The 18,439-nt window shown below is 46.9% G+C and overlaps 1 protein-coding gene across 1 annotated transcript in view; it reads left to right on the plus strand.

The window, feature by feature from the left end:
- Positions 1-7,812: 7,812 nt before the first annotated feature.
- YWHAG (tyrosine 3-monooxygenase/tryptophan 5-monooxygenase activation protein gamma) overlaps positions 7,813-18,439 on the plus strand; it is a 32,227-nt gene continuing 21,600 nt past the window's right edge. Inside the window, exon 1 of the mRNA XM_032756244.2 lies at positions 7,813-8,111. Coding sequence (XP_032612135.1) covers positions 8,025-8,111 — 87 coding nt within the window. The 5' untranslated portion in view covers positions 7,813-8,024. The remainder of the gene's footprint in view (positions 8,112-18,439) is intronic.

Below are 18,439 nucleotides of genomic sequence, written 5' to 3' on the forward strand. Positions count from 1 at the left end.
AACTAAACATAGACCCTATCTCTACAAAAGAAAAAAAGAAAATTTTTTTCTACTGGGCGTGGTGGTGTGAGCCTGTATTCCCAGCTGCTCTGAAGGCTAAGACGGGAGGATCATCTGAGCCTAGGAGGTCGAGGCTGCTAGTCCAGCCTGGGCGATAGAGCATGACCCTCTCTCAGAAAAAAAAAAAAAAAGATATTTTGGATCTTTTACTGGGGAGAATGGAAAGACACTGAGACAGCGACATCAGTTGAAAAGCTGTTGCTATAAACTGGAAGATCTTAAGAAGCATCCACCTGGTTCCTCTATTTTATAGATGCACAATCAGAGACCCAGAGAGGCAAAGTGATTTGCCCAAGGTCACCCAGGAAGATTAATGGCAAAGCCAGGGCTTCAACCTGTGGGTCCTGCCTCCCGGGCTCATGCCTCCTCCACTGGCCCGAAAGCCTCAGAAGGAGAGGCAGGCTGCAGAGATTTCCTGTCATTCTTTGTCTCTGTTGCAGGACAGCCTGCTAAGGCAGTAACGGGCAAGTGTTCCCAGAGGACAGGGCGGGGAGCATTGCTGTTTGGCTTCAGAAGATGCTGCTGCTGCTGCCTCTGCACTAATCAGGGAGCTTTCCAGCCGCAGGAGGAAGCCAGAAGCCAGGGGATGGGGCTGCGGTGATTTATGACTGCACAGAAACAGCAGGACAATCATGTCCCTGGCTGGCCTGCGTGTCCGCCAACCCAGCCGGAGAGGATGCATTTAAAAGGTCATGTCCTCCAGTGCTGGAGAAGGGGCTGGAGGGTGCCCTTCGGTCAGGTTGGTCACTCCTTTCCTGAGCAGATGCCAAGGAGGGTAGATCCTGGACAGGAAACGGTGCCTTTGCTGCTAAGAGTCTAGGAGGTCTGCCTGGGTTTGAATTCAGGCTCTGTTAGCTGAGACACGGAGAGGCTGTGTGACTTTTGGCTGATCACACAGCCTCTCTGTGTCTCTGCTTCCTTGTCTTAAAAAACAGGAATGAGGCTGGGCAGCACGGTGGCTCACACCTGTAATCCCAGCACTTAGGGAGGCCGAGGCAGGTGGATCACCTGAGGTCAGGAGTTCGAGATCAGCCTGGCCAACATGGTGAAACCCCATCTCTACTAAAACTACAAAAATTAGCCAGGCATGGTGGCACATGTCTGTAATCCCAGCTACTCAGGAGGCTGAGGCAGGAGATCGCTTGAACCTGGGAGGCAGAGGTTGTAGTGACCTGAGATTGCACCACTGCACTCCAGCCTGGGCAACTGAGCAAGATTCTGTCTCAAAAAACAAACAAACAAACAAACAAAAAACCGGCTGTGCACTGTGGCTCATGCCTGTAATCCCAGCTCTAGCTCTTTGGGAGGCCGAGGCAGGTGGATCACCTGAGATCAGGAGTTCGAGACCAGCCTGACCAACATGGAGAAACCCCGTCTCTACTAAAAATACAAAAATTAGCTGGGCATGATGGCGCATGCCCGTAATCCCAGCTACTCAGGAGGCTGAGGCAGGAGAATCGCTTGAACCTGGGAGGCAGAGATTGTGGTAAGCCGAGATCATGCTATTGCACTCTAGCCTGGGCAACAAGACAACTCCGTCTCAAAAAAAAAAAAAAAGGAAGAAAAGAAAAAGAAAAAAAAAGAAGAAAAGAAGGAAAAAAAAGAATGCCAGTAACTTCCATTTCAGAAGAAGAACATGCTGAATCTAGAACTATGACTCATCACAGCTGGGTGGGGCACTTAGTGCTCCTTCAGTTTAATTTCACATTTTCAAGGTGGGGAAATTAGACCCAGAGAAGGGACAGGTCTTGCCCGCAGAGCTAGGGGCCAGGCAGAAGCCAGAATGCTAGCTCTTAACGTCCTTGCTCCAGGTTTCTTTCTGTACCACCAGGCAGTGGAGGAGGAAGCCAGGATCTGAAGCCATTTGCTCTTTGTGATGTCGTCATGCCTCTGAAGCCGCCCTCTAAACAGCCAGGACCTGTGGGCAGCTGCAGCTGGAAGCACAGAGCTTTGCAAAATCAGAAGGGAAAGGAAGGCAGGGCCAACTCTCCCCTGCACCATTGGAGGGGAGGCTTCGTGTGGAGGCTGCGGATGTCATTTCTGTTTGGCTGTGAAACATCCTTTTCTTTGCATCTGCTTTATTTTATTTTTCCCAAACAGATTTGGCCTGAGCTGTTTTTTTTTTTTTTCCCCTTTCTGCATTAGACTGTTGGGGGAAGGAACTGAGGTGGAGAGGTCAGAGAGGTAGCCTGAAATCGGCCAGGAAGTTCCTGAGATTTCACATCTGGTCCTGAATCATGGACCCGTTTAAGCCACATGTGGGCAACCCAGGTTGGCAGTCAGGGCTCATTCCCACGGACTAGTGATGCAGGGGCCAGAGGAGCTCAGGCCTGCCCTGCAGGGAGGAAAAGAAAGGAAGAGGAATGACTTGGCGAACACTCATGCAAGAGACAGAAGGAAGTGGGAGGGTTTATTCACCAGCAGGATCGCATTTTGCTGGGTGGTGTGGTAAGAGAAGAGGGTCCGGGCCAGATCTTATGTTGGAGGAGGGGTAGAAAACTATTTCTAGACTCTCTCCCCACTCAGTCCATCTCCTCCACCTCCTGCCAGTACAGTCTCCCCAAAGCGCACTTTCTTCCCTCATTCATTTCTTTCTTTTTTTTTTTTTAGAGACAGGGTCTTGCTCTGTTGCCCAGGCTGGAGTGCAGTGGTGTGATCACTGCTCACTGCAGCCTCCAACTCCTGGGCTCAAGCAATCTTCCCGCCTCAGCCCCCAAATAGCTGTGATGACCATGCCCAGCTAATTTTTACATTTTTTTTTGTAGAAATGAGGTCTTGCTATGTTGCCCAGGCTAATCTCGAACTCTTGGCCTCAAGTAATCCTCCTGCCTTGGCCTCCTGAGTAGCTAGGACTACAGCCACATTCATTTCTTGTTTTTCTTTTCCTTTTTTTTTGTTTTTTGAGACACAGTCTCACTCTGTCACCCAGGCTGGAGTGCAGTGGCACAATCTTGACTCACCGCAACCTCCACCTCCTGGGTTCGAGCGATTCTCCTGCCTCAGCCTCCCGAGTAGCTGAAACTACAGGCACGTGCCACCACGCTTGGCTAATTTTTGTATTTTTAGTAGAGACAGGGCTGGTCTCAAACTCCTGATCTCAGGTGATGAGCCCACCTCAGCCTCCCAAAGTGCTGGGATTACCGGCGTGAGCCAGTGCACCCGGCCATATTCATTTATTTATTTCCTATTCTCTCTCTATGTACTTATCATGTGCCAGGTATTCTGCTGAGCACTGAGCAGCCAAGGTGAGGATGAAAAAGACAAAACCCAAATCTGATCATTTTCTGCCATTGTTAAAATCTCTTCACAGGCTTCCGATTAATTTCAGAATAAAAATTTAACTCCTGGGGCTGCCATTCAGTGCCCCTCATGTTCTGGCCCGTGACTCTATCCCCAGCCCCTTACCCATCACTCAGACACCAGATACATCAGATTCTTTGCCTATCAATAAATATTTCAGGGGAGCTGGGTGTGGTGGTGCATGCCTGTGGTCCCCACTACTCAGGAGGCTGAGGTGGGAGGATCACTTGAGCCCAGGAATTGGAGGCTGCAGTGAGCTATGATCGTGCCACTGTACTCCAGCCTGGGCAACGTAGTGAGATCCCCACCTCTAAAAAATAAGTACATAAATAAATAAATCAGGGAGGAACTTGCCTTTGAGTCTTGCTACCTGTGCCTCTGCCTGTGCTCAAATCCTACAATCCTTTAAAGGATGGGTTGGAAATGTTACCAAACTCCCTGGAGAAGCTTTTCAGAACCTCTTCCTATGCAGCCTGAAAGAAGTTATTTTTTAAACAAAATATTTACAGTGCTTAACACACTCTGAATTCCTTGAGGACAAGGGTCCTCCAACATCTGGCATAGAGCCTGCAATATTCCCCCATGGAAACTCTTTTTTTTTTTTTTTTTTTTTTTTTTTTAGACAGAGTCTCGCTCTGTCGCCCAGGCTGGAGTGCAGTGGCGCAATCTCGGCTCACTGCAAGCTCCGCCTCCCGGGTTCACGCCATTCTCCTGCCTCAGCCTCTCCGAGTAGCTGGGACTACAGGCGCCCGCCACTGCGCCCGGCTAATTTTTTGTATTTTTAGTAGAGACGGGGCTTCACCGTGGTCTCGATCTCCTGACCTCGTGATCCGCCCGCCTCGGCCTCCCACAGTGCTGGGATTACAAGCGTGAGCCACCGCGCCCGGCCAGGAAACTCTTTTATTCCAGATTCTCATCCACACTTCATGTTTCCTATTTTATTTTTCATTTCTTATTGTTTTTTTGTTGTTATTTAGTTTTTATTTCGTAGTCACAAACTTAACTGTGCAATCCAGCCAGACATGGAAGGGAATAAGAAAATCATGGGACTCAAAGGGAACTGTAGCAGGAGCACAAAGATGATAGGATACTGGGAGCAAATGGGGTGGATAGGTGCTCTCCTGAGCCACTGAAGGAATGGTCTGGTGGTTAAGATAAAACATAAGTCAAATTTATTAGAGTTGCCCACAGTCAGCAATGGTGATTTTATTTCATTTATTTATTTATTTTTTAGATGGAGTTTCACTCTTGTTGCCCAAGCTGGAGTGCAATGGTGCAATCTCAGCTCACTGCAACCTCTGCCTCCCAGGTTCCAGCGATTCTCCTGCATCAGCCTCTGGAGTAGCTGGGACTACAGGCACCTGCCATCACGCCTAGCTAATTTTTGTATTTTTAGTAGAGACGGGGGTTTCACCATGTTGGCCAGGCTGGTCTCAAACTCCTGACCTCAAGTGATCTGCCCACCTTGGCCTCCCAAAGTGCTAGGATTACAGGCGTGAGCCACCGTGCCTGGCCATAGCAATGGTGATCTTCTTGCTGGTCTTGCCATTCCTGGAGCCATAGCGCTCCATGGCCTCCGCAATATTCATGCTTGCTTTCACCTTGCCAAAGACCACCATGCTGGCCATCTAACCACTTAGTCTTGGCAGTGCAGATGAAAAACTGGGAAGCATTTGTGTTGGGTCCAGCATCTGCCATGGGCAAGATGCCAGGATCTGTATGCTTCAGGATGAGGTTCTCGTCATCGAATTTCTCCCCATAGATGGACTTGCCACCAGTGCCATTATGATGTGTGAAGTTACCACCCTGACACATAATCCCTGGAATAAGTCTGTGAAAGTAGGAACCCTTGCTGGGCGTAATGGCTCACGCCTGTAATCCCAGCACTTTGGGAGGCTGAGTCGGATGGATCACGAGGTCAGGAGTTCGAGACCAGCCTGGCCGATATGCTGAAACACCGTCTCTACTAAAAATACAAAAATTAGCCAGGTGTGGTGGTGCGCGCCTGTAATCCCAGCTACTTAGGAGGCTGAGGCAGGAGAATCGCTTGAACCCGGGAGATGGAGTTTGCAGTGAGCCAAGATTGCATCACTGCACTCCAGCCTGGGCTACAGAGCAAGACTCCATCTCCAAAAAAAAAAAAAAAAAAAAGAAAAGAAAAAAAAGAGAGAGTAGGAACCCTTATAACCAAATCCTTTCTCTCCAGTGCTCAGAGAACGAAACTTCTCTGCTGTCTTTAGAACATTGTCTGCTAACAGCTCCGATATATTAACATGGCTTTACAGTTTAGATGAGAGGTCATTTCTTTCTTTTTTTTTTTTTTTTCCAGCCCTAACCTTGGGGGACACACCGGGGTCACAAGTAAGTCAAGAACAGGTGAGACCATGGCCAGTAGTAGGGTATTATGGGGAGATTGCAAAGTTTTGCTCTTGTTGCCCAGGCTGAAGTGCAATGACACAATCTCGGCTCACTGCAACCTCTGCCTCCCAGGTTCAAGTGATTCTCCTGCCTCAGCCTCCCAAGTAGCTGGGATTACAGGCGCCCGCCACCATGCCCAGCTAATTTTTGTATTTTTAGTAGAGATGGGGTTTCGCCACGTTAGCCAGGCTGGTCTCGACCTCCTGACCTCAGATGATCCACCTGCTTCGGCCTCCCAAAGTGTTGGGATTACAGGTGTGAGTCACCGTGCCGGGCCAAAACTCACTTCTTTTTTTTTTTCGAGACGGAGTCCCACTCTGTCACCCATGCTGGAGTGCAGTAGAGCAATCTCAGCTCACTGCAACCTCCGACTCCCGGGTTCAAGCGATTCTCCTGCCTCAGCCTCCCGAGTAGCTGGGATAACAGGTGGGCACCACCGCCCAGCTAGTTTGTTTGTATTTTTTGTAGAGATGGGTTTCACCATGTTGGCCAGGATGGTCTCGATCTCCTGACCTTGTGATCCGCCTGCCTCGGTCTCCCAAAGTGCTGGGATTACAGGTGTGAGTCACCGTGCCCAGCCTTTAAAAAACTTTTTATTTTATTTTTTATTTTTGAAACGGAGTCTCGCTCTGTCGCCAGACTGGAGTGCAGTGGCGCTATCTCAGCTCACTGCAACCTCAAAACTCACTCCTTACTGACTTCTAGCACACTGTACATATCTCATCTATTTTCTTGGGCAGGGATTTTTGTCTGTTTTGTTCACTACTGTACCTCGTGGCTTAGAATAGGGCTTGGAACACAGTAGCTTCTCATAGATAATTGTTGAATACATAAAGTAAATAAAATGTGCAGTCAAAACTATCGGGCTTGCAGGCATGGTGGCTCACGTCGGTAATCCCAGCACCTTGGGAGGCCGAGGCATGAGGATCGCTTGAGCCCAGCAGTTCGAGACCAGCATGGGCAACAAAGCTAGACCCCCGTCTCTACAAAAAAAAAAACAAAGCAAAAACACCTATGCTATCTGCAAGTTATGTGGAATAATATGAACGAGAATATATCAGCGTGACCTCGGTGGGTATGTATGTCTTAGGAGGGGAGAGAAGAGCTGGACAACCAAGCCCTAGACGCAGCCCAGTTAGACGTGGAGTAGGCTCCTGGTAGCTGAACTGAATCTTTAGCATTCCACCCTGGAGAGGAAGAAGGGGTTCTCCAGGGTCAGCCAGCAGACAGCTGCATCCTTTCTGGAAATCAACCACTGTGGCCAGCCGGTATTTGTCGTTCGTCCATGTTTTCACCTATTCAGGCCCAAGAGCCTCAAGGTGGGGTGGGGGGTTTAGTGGAAGCTCGTAGGGGGAGGAGGTTACAGTCCCCAGGGTCTGGCCCCTTAATTCAGCCATCCCGCGGGCAGGCACCACACTGAGAGTCTGGATCTACAATGGACGCGCCTCCTGTCCTTCCCCCACCACGACCTGCTACGTGATCTCGCAAACAGGGTCTAGGACCGAGGCTCCTGCCTCCTCCTCTCGTAATTTCCCGGAGAATATGGGGCGGAACGGTGAATCAGCACTCGCAGCGACTGATGCAGCCCTGATCCCCGCCAGGGGTCCCCAGCGGCCTCGGGATTCGAAACACCCCCCCCCCCCCGTCCTCCTGCGCCTGCGCGCTACGTCCGCTGGGAGTTGTAGTCTTGACCGCCCCTTTGTCCTTGGTCTCCTCAACGCTTCAGTCCACCGCAGGTTACACTACAACTCCCAGAGGCCCATGCGTCCGAGGCCTGGTGGGGCGGGAAGCTCAAGGGGGAAGGGTAAGGGGGCGTCTGGAGAAGCTGGGGTGAGGGAACTGGGGAGTGAAGTGAAAAAAGAGGAGAGTGGGGGCGCAGTGGGAAAGGACTGGGTGCCCGGAACACGCGCAGTGAGCCGAGCTGGGGAGCGGGGAGTTCTAGCCGCGGCCGGGCCCGGGCGGGGCCTGGGCGGGGCTTGCGGACGGGAGGGCGGGGCCTGCCTTCGTCATGCGGCGTGGGCGGGGCCGCAGGGGGTTGTCCGTCTGTGGCACGCACAGCAGTCGCAGCCGCCTCGCGCCCGGTCCCGCGGTCGCAGCTCCAGCCGCCTTCTCCGCGCAGCCGCCGCCTCAGCCGCTCGCTCCGTGGGTCGGTCCTCTCCGGCACTTGGGCTCCACTCGCGCCCTCCAAGCCCTTCAGGCCGCCCCAGTGTCCTCCTCCTTCTCTGGCCAGACCCAGCCCCGCGAAGATGGTGGACCGCGAGCAACTGGTGCAGAAAGCCCGGCTGGCCGAGCAGGCGGAGCGCTACGACGACATGGCCGCGGCCATGAAGAACGTGAGTGTCTCCTCCCCTCCCCCCGCCGCTCCCTGCCCCTCCGAAGACGCGGTCCTTGGCTTGGAAGGCTCGGGGCTTCGTCGCCCTGTCGCGATGGCGGGGTGACCGCCCCGTCTCGCTCACTGAGGGGGGCTGGGGAGGGTCCCGAGAGGCGACGGGAACCCGGGCTGTGACGCGGCCTCTTCTCGGAGTCCCCGTGGCCCCGCGGCACTGCCATTCAGGGCCGGCGCGGGCGCGGGCCGGGGCGGGGTCCCGCGGGGATGGACTTGGGAGCGGCGTCTCCGGCCCCCGCGGCTCTAGGGGTGCAGGGGACCCGAGCGGGGAGCCGTGCGCATCCTTTGTGCCCCACTTCCCCCCTCCTCCCAGCCTGGGCGTGGGGGCGGGGGACCGCATGGATGCGGTTCCTCTTTCTCTTCCCTAGTGTCTGGGCGGCGCCTTTCCCATTCACTCAGTGGGTCTCCCGGTTTTCCACCTCTCCAGCCCCCCCCAAATCTTCCCCACTTTCTGTCCCGACACATCCCTGAGAATCTTCCCAGAAACATTGTATAGGGTCTCTTGAAAACCTGAGCTCCGTGATGCAGAATCAAAACCACCTTGCTCACGTTTTTCTTAACAAAAGGCTCTTCTTTCTCCATTCCCCCAAAGCAAGTCCTCCGGCTTTTAGGAAGGGGGAACGTTTGTCTCGCTAGCGTTTTCATTGATCATTCTCAACATGTCATCTCCATTTTATTCCCTAATGTTTTTGTATTGAAAAGGGTAGGTATTGCCTGTAAAATAAAAGGTGATGAATGTAGCTGACTGGTTCGATCCGTGTGACATGCCGTTTCTTTTTTGAATACAGGCACGCGTCTGTTGAAATTCCTATAAGTTGGGGGAAAAAATATTCTGTCTGATCTGATAGTGCAAACAAAGCCGTGGTGAGAGGCAGTATCAAGTCATTCCAGAAGATTCTGCATTTGTCATATTGCAGAGAGCCTAGACTGGGTGGAGGCTGGGAGGAGTTATTTTAAAGGGGAAAAAGTCTTCTTAAAAATTTTTGGTTGTTAGATGCATCTGAGGCTTTTTTTTTTTTTAAGCGAGTACATCTTCATGCTGATGAAAAGAGAATACCGATCTCCAGTTGTCGCATTTTGTCTGGGTTGCAGATTCCTCCCTGTATTGCACCATTTTGTCAGTAACACCACATTTATCTAATGGGCTATCAACCAGTTTGATATTAGAGGAGGGGGAAGTATTGAACATTATGAAATGAAAGGTAGAAAATTAATCTAATGATTTCGGGCCCCCACTGTCTTAATATTTAATTTCCTGCCTTATGTAACAAAGGTTTTCAAATTCATCTCCATTGTGAAGTGGATACTGGAGTGTACCTTGCGTGTTACATCTTTTAAATGAAGCATTATTGATATTACAGATCAATTCTTGAATAACTTTACTGGTTCTCAAAAGATGACAATGCCGATACCTTTATATTTAAACCAGCTATATTAACAAAGAAAGGTTTTTGTCTTATTAAAGAAGAGAACTGATTCTGAAATTCGGAATACTGCTGCGGCCACAGTCGCTGTCTTACAAGGTTTTAATGCTTAAATGATGTAAGTTGCACTTCTACTAGGTATCAGTATTGGAAATATCTTCAGTTCGTGTTATTTAGACTCTTCTAATTTTTCCATATTTCTAGTTCCACAGGAAAGCGAGTGACCTCGCACCTATATCCATAGCAACCAAGTGATGTCACACACAATGACACAGAGGCTGCAATGCACCTAAGGGCTGGTAGGGAGTGTGCAAATGGCATTTATCCAAGGTAATGCAGAAATTAGCTGATAAGCCAGGTGGAATCGAGCACTTCATATTCCACCAGATAAGAATTAGTCCAAAAAATAAGGATATCATTTACCCTTAGACATGCAAATCTGTGACCTCTGGCTAGGCCTTGTTCAACCTATTGCTAGCTTTCTCACAAAAGTTTATAAGGTGCTTTTTTGTATTTTTAAACATTCATCTCATTTATTTAAAATACTGGGCAATGATGGAATAAAAGTAGAAATTTTAAACGATAATTTATGGAATAAAAGTAGAAATTTTAAACAAGAATATAGTTTATGACACTAGTGCAAAGATGGGATGTATACTTGTGTTTATTGCAGATAATTAATTTGGCAGGTTTTAATAAAAACCTTAAAAAAATGATGACTTCCTACTGAGTCATTTTCAGTTACTAGTAGGGAATGAAAACCCGTTCCAAAGCCTTTTAAGTCGAGATTTGGGAAGTTTGTTTTTTACTAGATTTGTGCTTCTGCTCCTTCACAGTATAGAGGAAAGAACAGTTTGTAAAATAAAAACCTTTTTTTCAAATCTGTTTCCCGTGACTTTAAGGAAATAGGCTCTGTCCCTCATTTTCCTCATCTGTAAAATGGGACAATACTTGAAAAAGTTGTGCGGATTCAGTAAGAAATGTAGTAGGTATTCCACAATGGCAGCTACCTGAGAAATGTTCTTCCTGTTTATAAAAGTCATCATGGAGAATTTGGAAACTGCAGAGAAAGAAACCAGTCTTACCACTCACGTGAGCTCTCTTTTAAGGCTGAAATCATCCTGTTGATAGAGGGATTAAAATTTGAGTTTACTGAAATTATCCTAGTGCTAACACTATTGGGATCTGTGCAGAATGGTAGTTCTATGTGGGTAACCAGGACAGAAATACTGTATTGTGCAGTATTTTGAAAAGAAGGAAAGAGGAATGTTAGGTCTTTTAAGATAGATGTTTAGTCTTGTATTGAAGGAGAGTGAACACCTAGATGTATCCTACGTATTAGACAATACTGTCTTGTCCTTTGACTTTTAATAGTCTCTTGAGAAGTTAATATTTTAAGTAGGCTACTGGTACTTGCCTCGGGGGGAGAAAAGGTTCAGGATTACTAATTTTGTTGAAGTTACTGAGTTAAGCAGTTTAACTCAAGGGGTGGGAGGGCAAAGGTGGCAAAAGGCTATCGTAATTTTTCTAAATCTTCCTAGTGGGATCAATAGACTTTCAAATTCTTTCTATCTTAAATATTCCATTTCCCCCCAGCTCTTCCAGGAGATCAATAGCTATTATCACTAATGGAGTAATGGTACCTCTGTAGACTCTTCAGAGGTGGAGTTCTGCCAACCATTATTCTAAGTCATGTGGGTTGAATTGTTCTCTTCTTGGGCGTGGAAAGAATACAGATCATACAGCTTGCCTTTCATGTGTTAGCCTTCACAGTAACTGAAGCGGATATTAAGTGCTTTTTCTGATTATTTTGGAAATCTATGTGTCTTTTGAATTCTACCGAGATTCAACATGGCGCTAAATGTTCATCCTCATTGCAGTCCTGGATTAACCGCAAACCTTGGGTAGGATTTCATCTCTTGTACTCAGGGAAGCCTTATTTATTAAGCCAATCTCTAAATTATTGAAAAGAGTGGAGGAAACGATGTGTTTTTATCGAGGTAAAAGTTGTGTAACATAACTTTAACATAGTCACATCAGATTTCAAGTGCAGTTGAGTGGCATTGGGTACATTCAGTGTTGCGCAGCCATCACCTATGTTCAAGAAGAGAGAAAGTGGTTATTTTTAAAAAGTGATGCTGGTCTGGACTACAGCTGGCTGGAATTCAGCAGGCCATTACCTATTCAGGAATGTGTCGATAATGGAGTGCCCACAACAGCTCACAGCCAGCGATAATTATCTGTCCCTTTGTCTTCGTTTCCAAGCGTCTGAACTGAAAAAAGGGAATTAGCTTTAGCTACGTTTGTACTGTATTTCCACTTAAAAAGTTATGGAACTTGAACACTGTATAATGTTCACCCAAATAAATAAGAACAATTTACTTGAAATCTGAGCAAATCGTTAACTCTTTGGGGATTATGGAAATTTTGCTGGTGTTCTAGTTTTCAGCCCCAAGGCTGCCTTTATTATCAGTGATTTGCCGCCTGTGTGGTGGTGGTTTCCTAATGAGCAGGATGCGGGGTTGAGACTGGGGAGCTCCTGCAGCATGAGGCTCTCAACTGATGGGACGCCAGCACAAGACATTCAATACGTTGCGGCTGTCAGGAGCTGGATGGGAAAAGTAGTTACTTTTCCCTTCTTTGCCCACTCCCAATATCAGCAGTCCTAACCTTATTTTATTTTATTGTATTTTATTTTAATTTTTTTGAGACGGAGTCTTGCTCTGTCACCCAGGCTGGAGTGCAGTGGACAGTGGTGTGATACCTCGGCTCACCGCAACCTCTGCCTCCCAGGTTCAAGTGATTCTCTTGCCTCAGTCTCCCAAGTAGCTGGCATTACAGGCACCCACCACCACGCCCAGTGAATTTTTGTTGTTTTAGTAGACACGAGTTTCACCATGTTGGCCAGGCTGGGCTCGAACTCCTGACCTCAGGTGATCTACCCACCTCAGCCTCCCAAAGTGCTGGGATTACAGGCGTGAGCCACTGTGCCCAGCCACAAGGACCACTTTCTATGTTCAGTAGTCAAAGGGAAATACCACTTTTAAATGATATAAAACGTTGTCTTCTCTTTGCCTTCTTTTGAAAGCTGCTTAGTGTTTTACCAGATATTCCAGTCTATAATTATGTGTGTGTTTGATTGCTTGGTTTTGTTTTTTTTTTTTTTTTTGAGACAAGGTCTCACTCTGTCACCCAGGCTGGAGCATGTCACCCAGGCTCACTGCAGCCTCTACCTCACAGGCTAAAGCGATCTTCCAGCCTCAGCCACCCAAGTAATTGGGACTACAGGAGCATGCCACCACACCCGGCTAATTTTTTGTATTTTGTTTTGTAGGGACGGGGTGTTGCCATGTTGTCCAGGCTGGTCTTAAGCTCCTGGACTCAAGCAATCTGCCCATCTTGGCCTCCCAAAGTACTGGGATTACAGGTGTGAGCTACCACACCCAGCCCAGTCTATAATTATAATGCAGCTAAATGTTGCCTTTCTACAAAGGCTACCAATACCAGCTGCCTTATGGCCTCTCCTCTCAGAATTATTTTTCTGTATCTTCCCCAAATTCCATTTTAGGTGTCAGCTATCATTTTGATTAACTACCAAAACATATTATTTTACTTAAAATTGTCATTTGTAGAAATCTTGAAATTTTTGATATTTTGCTAAAGGAATTTATGAATTTGAGTGGTAGAAAATTAGTTACACGAAAACTGATTTAAAAAATTCCCTGAGTCGGGCACGGTGGCTCACGCCTGTAATCCCAGCACTTTGGGAGGCCGAGGCAGGCGGATCATGAGGTCAGGAGTTGGAGACCAGCCTGACTAACATGGTGAAACTTGTCTCTACTAAAAATACAAAAATAGCTGGGTGTGGTGGCCCGCACGTGTAATCCCAGCCACTTCGGAGGCTGAGGCTGGAGAATTACTTGAACCTGGGAGGCGGAGGTTGCAGGGAGTTGAGATTGCACTACTGCACTCCAGCCTGGGTGACAGAGCAAGACTCCATCTTGAAAAAAAGAAAAAAAATTCCCAAAAGAAAGCTTTGATTTTAAGGTAAATAGTTATAAATAATTGGTTTGCTACCATGGTTTTGTAGAAAAAATAAAAATTGTAAATCTTAAAAGACCATGTGTGTAAGTCTTTTCTTTCTGTTTAAAGAACTAGTGAAGTCTTAGTTAAATCGCTCCCAGCATTTCACTTGTTAAGTGTGTGTCCTACAGAAATAGATTTTTCTTTACCTGAGTTGAATACTACTAATATGTGCTGCATGGCATTAAGTTTTGGTTATGGGCCGGGTGTAGTGGCTCACGCCTGTAATCCCAGCACTTTGGGAGGTCGAGGTGGGTTGATCACTTGAGGTCAGGAGTTCAAGACCAGCCTGGTCAACATGGTGAAATCCCATCTGTACTAAAAATACAAAAATTAGCTGGGCATGATGGCGCGTGCCTGTAATCCCAGCTACTAGAGAGAGGCTGAGGTAGGAGAATCACTTGAACCCAAGAGGCAGAGGTTGCAGTGAGCCGAGATCACACCACTGCACTCCAGTCTAGGTGACAGTGCGAGACTCTGTCTCCAAAAAAAAAAAGCTTTGGTTGTGAATAGGAAAGAGAGTGTTCTTACATAATATAGATTTTTAACATAACATTAAAACGATAAAATTATTCCAAATAAAACTCTTGGGCTTCTTAACCTTTGGAAGGGTACCTGTCTTTGGAGAGAGAAAGCCCATTTTGGTGAGTGGGACCCACGTACCCAGCTTTCCTCTGAGCAGGAGTGTCCGAGCTGGGAGTATGACAGTGACAGCAGTGGCCAGCTGAACATGTAATGACAGTAGCTGAAGAGGAGTCACTGATCCACCCCCAACCTGCCGCAAGCTGAGTATGAAGAGCAGCTGCCGTGGGCAGGGAAGTGAGGAATGGCTAAGGGAGCGAGGGGAAGGCTTTAAAAAGCCAGATTTCTTTTGAAGCCATAGAGATGATTTACATTTCTTGAGCTGTCTGAAAGGAATTACTCATACGACTCTTAAGTTACCATATTTTAAAAACCCAGATCTGGGAAACAAAATGCCTATGGTGCTGGTTCTTTAAGAATGTAGAAATCAGCTTGAATTTTTTACTGTTTCTATACAGACTGCTTTTGTAGCAATCTAACATGAAGCAGTGAGCATGTCTTTGCAGTGGAGGTGCAGCATAGTAGCCATGCAGATAACCCCATACTCATTGGCAGTATGTTTTAAATGTAAGGGCCTGCTTGGCCTGGGTAGGCTAAAGAGCAGTGGTCCCCAACCTTTTTGGCACCAGGGACCCGTTTCATGGAAGACAGTTTTTCCATGGACTGGGTGGGGGTGAGGGGTAAGGGAATGGTTTGGGAATGAATCAAGCACATTGCATTTATTGTGCACTTTAGTATCGCTACATTGTAGTATGTAATGAAATAATTATACAACTCACTATAATGTAGAGTCAGTGGGAGCCCTGAGCTTATTCTACAATTAGATGGTCCCATCTGGGGTTGATGGGAGACAGTGACAGATGATCAGGCATTAGATTCTCATAAGGACTGTGCAGCCTACATCCCTTGCGTGTGCAGTTCACAGTAGGGTTGGCACTCCTTTGAGAGTCTAATGCCACCGCTGATTTGACAGGAGGCGGAGCTCAGGTGGTAATTCGAGCAGTGGGGAGCAACAGACTTCCTGCTCTGCAGCCAGGTTCCTGACAGGCCATGGGCCCGTTGGGGACCCCTGCTATAGAGAATAGAAGTTATTATTTTCAAACCTTCACGTTGGGTCTTGTATCTGTGTAATAGAGGTTAAGACTGGAAGTTTTTTCCTACTAGGTTGAAAAAAAATGACCCTACCCAGAAAGGCGAGAAGAACAAACAGGAGAGGAGAATACGAACAACAGAAAAGAGCATTCCAAGGCGAGGAAAGCTAGTGGGGACAAGGGAGTGGGGAAGGAATATTCTAGAATAGCTTGGATTTTGGAATGCCATGCCTGTTTAAGGGAGTCTGTAGTCTTTGGAAGGCCGTGAACAATGGGATTGACTACTGAAGACAAAAATGTTGGTGGCCTTTCAGGATGCTAGAAATTTCGGGGGAAAATGACAAGAAGAATCACCATAATGATTCACATGCAGGGATATTTCCATCGTGTCTTTTTCTAGTTTATATTCTTTTGCACCTTGCTTTTTTCACTTGACATCATTTCAATGATATTCTGTCGTTATTTTCAGTAGCTGAATAATCCTGTGGATATATCATAATTTAATTATTTTTTTACTTAGTATTTAGGCTGTTTCCAAATTTATATTGTAAATAATATTGATGTGGGTATAGATGGTCCCTGATTTCAGATGGTTTAACTTAATGATTTTCCTTTTCTCTTTTTGTTGAGACAGTCTCGCTCTGTTGCTCAGGATGGAGTGCAGTGGCGCAATCTCAGCTTACTACCACCTCTGCCTCCTGAGTTCCAGCGATTCTCCTGCCTCAGCTTCCCAAGTAGCTGGGATTACAGGCACATACCACCACACCCGGCTAATTTTTGTATTTTTAGTAGAAATGGGGTTTCCCCATGTTGGCCAGGCTGGTCTCCAACTCCTGGCCTCAGGTGATCTGCCCGCCTTGGCCTCCTGAAGTGCTGGGATTATAGGCATGAACCACTGCACCTGACCTTAACCTGATGATTTTTCGACTTTACGATGGTGCAAAAGCAGTAGGCATTCATTAAGCTCCTCTGCTTAGGAGGGTCATGTCCCCATAAACGAGTTGTACGTCGAGGAGCATCTGGTATCTTTCAGGCACAATTTGTACGTTAAGACAGACCCAAGAGGGGAATTGCCGGAAAACTAGCTAAGAATAATGTTTAAGGTCCTCACTAGTACGGGGTGTTCTTGAAAGTTTTGAAAGATTTGTTTGAATAGGTATTACGTATACATGTTCAGAATTCAAAAGGCACCCATCGCCCTTTGTCCTCTAGGAAGGAAAATGAGGTTGAAGCAGGGGTAGGCTCGATGCCGGCTTATTTGAGGCAGGGCCCATCTCCCTTATGCTTCTTTGGAGTGATTGCCTTTTTTTTCCCTTTGACTAATGGAAACTTTCAAACATACAAAATAAAGACAAATAGTACAGTAACCCCCGTACACCCAGCTTCACCATTTTTCAGCACATCGGTCATTTGTCTGTATTTTCTTACTCTTCTGGCCTCCTCGGGGATTATTTACCAATTTGGAAGATGGCTTTTTGGAGACAGTCTCGTTTTGTTGCCCAGGCTGGAGTGCAGTGGTGCAATCTCAACTCACTTCAACCTCCCCCTCCTGGATTCAAGCAATTCTCCTACCTCAGCCTCCCTGGTAGCTGGGATTACAGGTGCCCACCACCACGCCTGGTTAATTTTTGCATTTTTAATAGAGACCAGGTTTCACCATGTTAGCCAGGCTGATCTCGAACTCCTGACCTCAAGTGATCCACTTGCAGGCATGTTTTTGTTTTTCATCGTTTGCTGGCCATGTAGAAAAAGACTTCAGATTTTTGGAACTTGATCTGTTTATTGAGGAAGGAAAAACAATATGGCAGAACTACAAAGCTATCATTAACAGATTAAATTTTTAAAACTTACATAGAATATATTTCTACTGACATTATTTGGAGCTGTGGCATGTAGATTCTCAAAAACACTTGCTGAGTGAATTACAACTACCTCTTACTTTCATTTTTTGGTACCCTGTTGCATTTTGATCTTGGTTTTCTCTGTTCATCATCTGGCTGTGTGTGTGTGTGTGTGTATTAATAAATGTGTGTGTATTAATAAATTGTGTGTGTGTGTGTGTGTGTGTGAATAAATGATGAGCAAAACGCGTCTGGACCGCAATGGAAAACTTACCGTACTTTTTGGTATGAATTTTTTACATCTGGTCTCTAAATTTCTGCATTGACTAAAATCTTACTGGGAAGAAGAGATTTTTTTTTTTTTTGAGACGGAGTCTCACTCTGTTGCCCAGGCTGGAGTGCAGTGGCGCGATCTCGGCTCACTGCAAGCTCTGCCCCCTGGGTTCACACCATTCTGCCTCAGCCTCCGGAGTAGCTGGGAATATAGGCGCCCACCACCACGCCTGGCTAATTTTTTGTATATTTAGTAGAGACGGGGTTTCACCATGTTAGCCAGGATGGTCTCGATCTCCTGACCTCATGATCCACCCGCCTTGGCCTCCCAAAGTGCTGGGATTACAGGCATGAGCTACTGCACCCGGCCGGGAAGATGAGATTTTTTAAATTGCACACTTAGATGAAATATTGTAATATAGTTTGACATTTACTGTCACTTTGGGAAGCATTTTTATATACTTTTCCCATTTAATTTCACAACAGTTTTATAAAGTGATAGTCTTCTGATTTTAAAGGTGGAAATGTTTAATTTGCCTTAAATTTTTTTTTCAAAGTCTAAGGCTCATGGTTTGTAATCCCAGCACTCTGGGAGGTGGAGGCAGGCAGGTCACTTGAGGTCAGGAGTTTGAGACCAGCCTGGCCAACATGGTGAAGCCCTGTCTCTACTGAAAATACAAAAATTAGGCCGGGCACGGTGGCTCACACCTGTAATCCCAGCACTTTGGGAGGCCGAGGTGGGCGGATCACGAGGTTAGGAGATTGAGACCATCCTGGCAAACACGGTGAAACCCCGTCTCTACTAAAAATACAAAAAAAAATTAGCCGGGTGTGGTGGTGGTCACCTGTAGTCCCAGCTACTCGGGAGGCTGAGGCAGGAGAATGGCGTGAACCCGGGGTGGCGGAGCTTGCACTGCACTCCAGCCTGGGCAACAGAGCGAGACTCTGTCTCAAAAAAAAAAAAAAAAAAAAAAAAAAGCG

The sequence above is a fragment of the Hylobates moloch genome, unplaced genomic scaffold, assembly GCF_009828535.3.
Source record: "Hylobates moloch isolate HMO894 unplaced genomic scaffold, HMol_V3 SCAFFOLD_1, whole genome shotgun sequence".
Taxonomy (NCBI): domain Eukaryota; kingdom Metazoa; phylum Chordata; class Mammalia; order Primates; family Hylobatidae; genus Hylobates; species Hylobates moloch.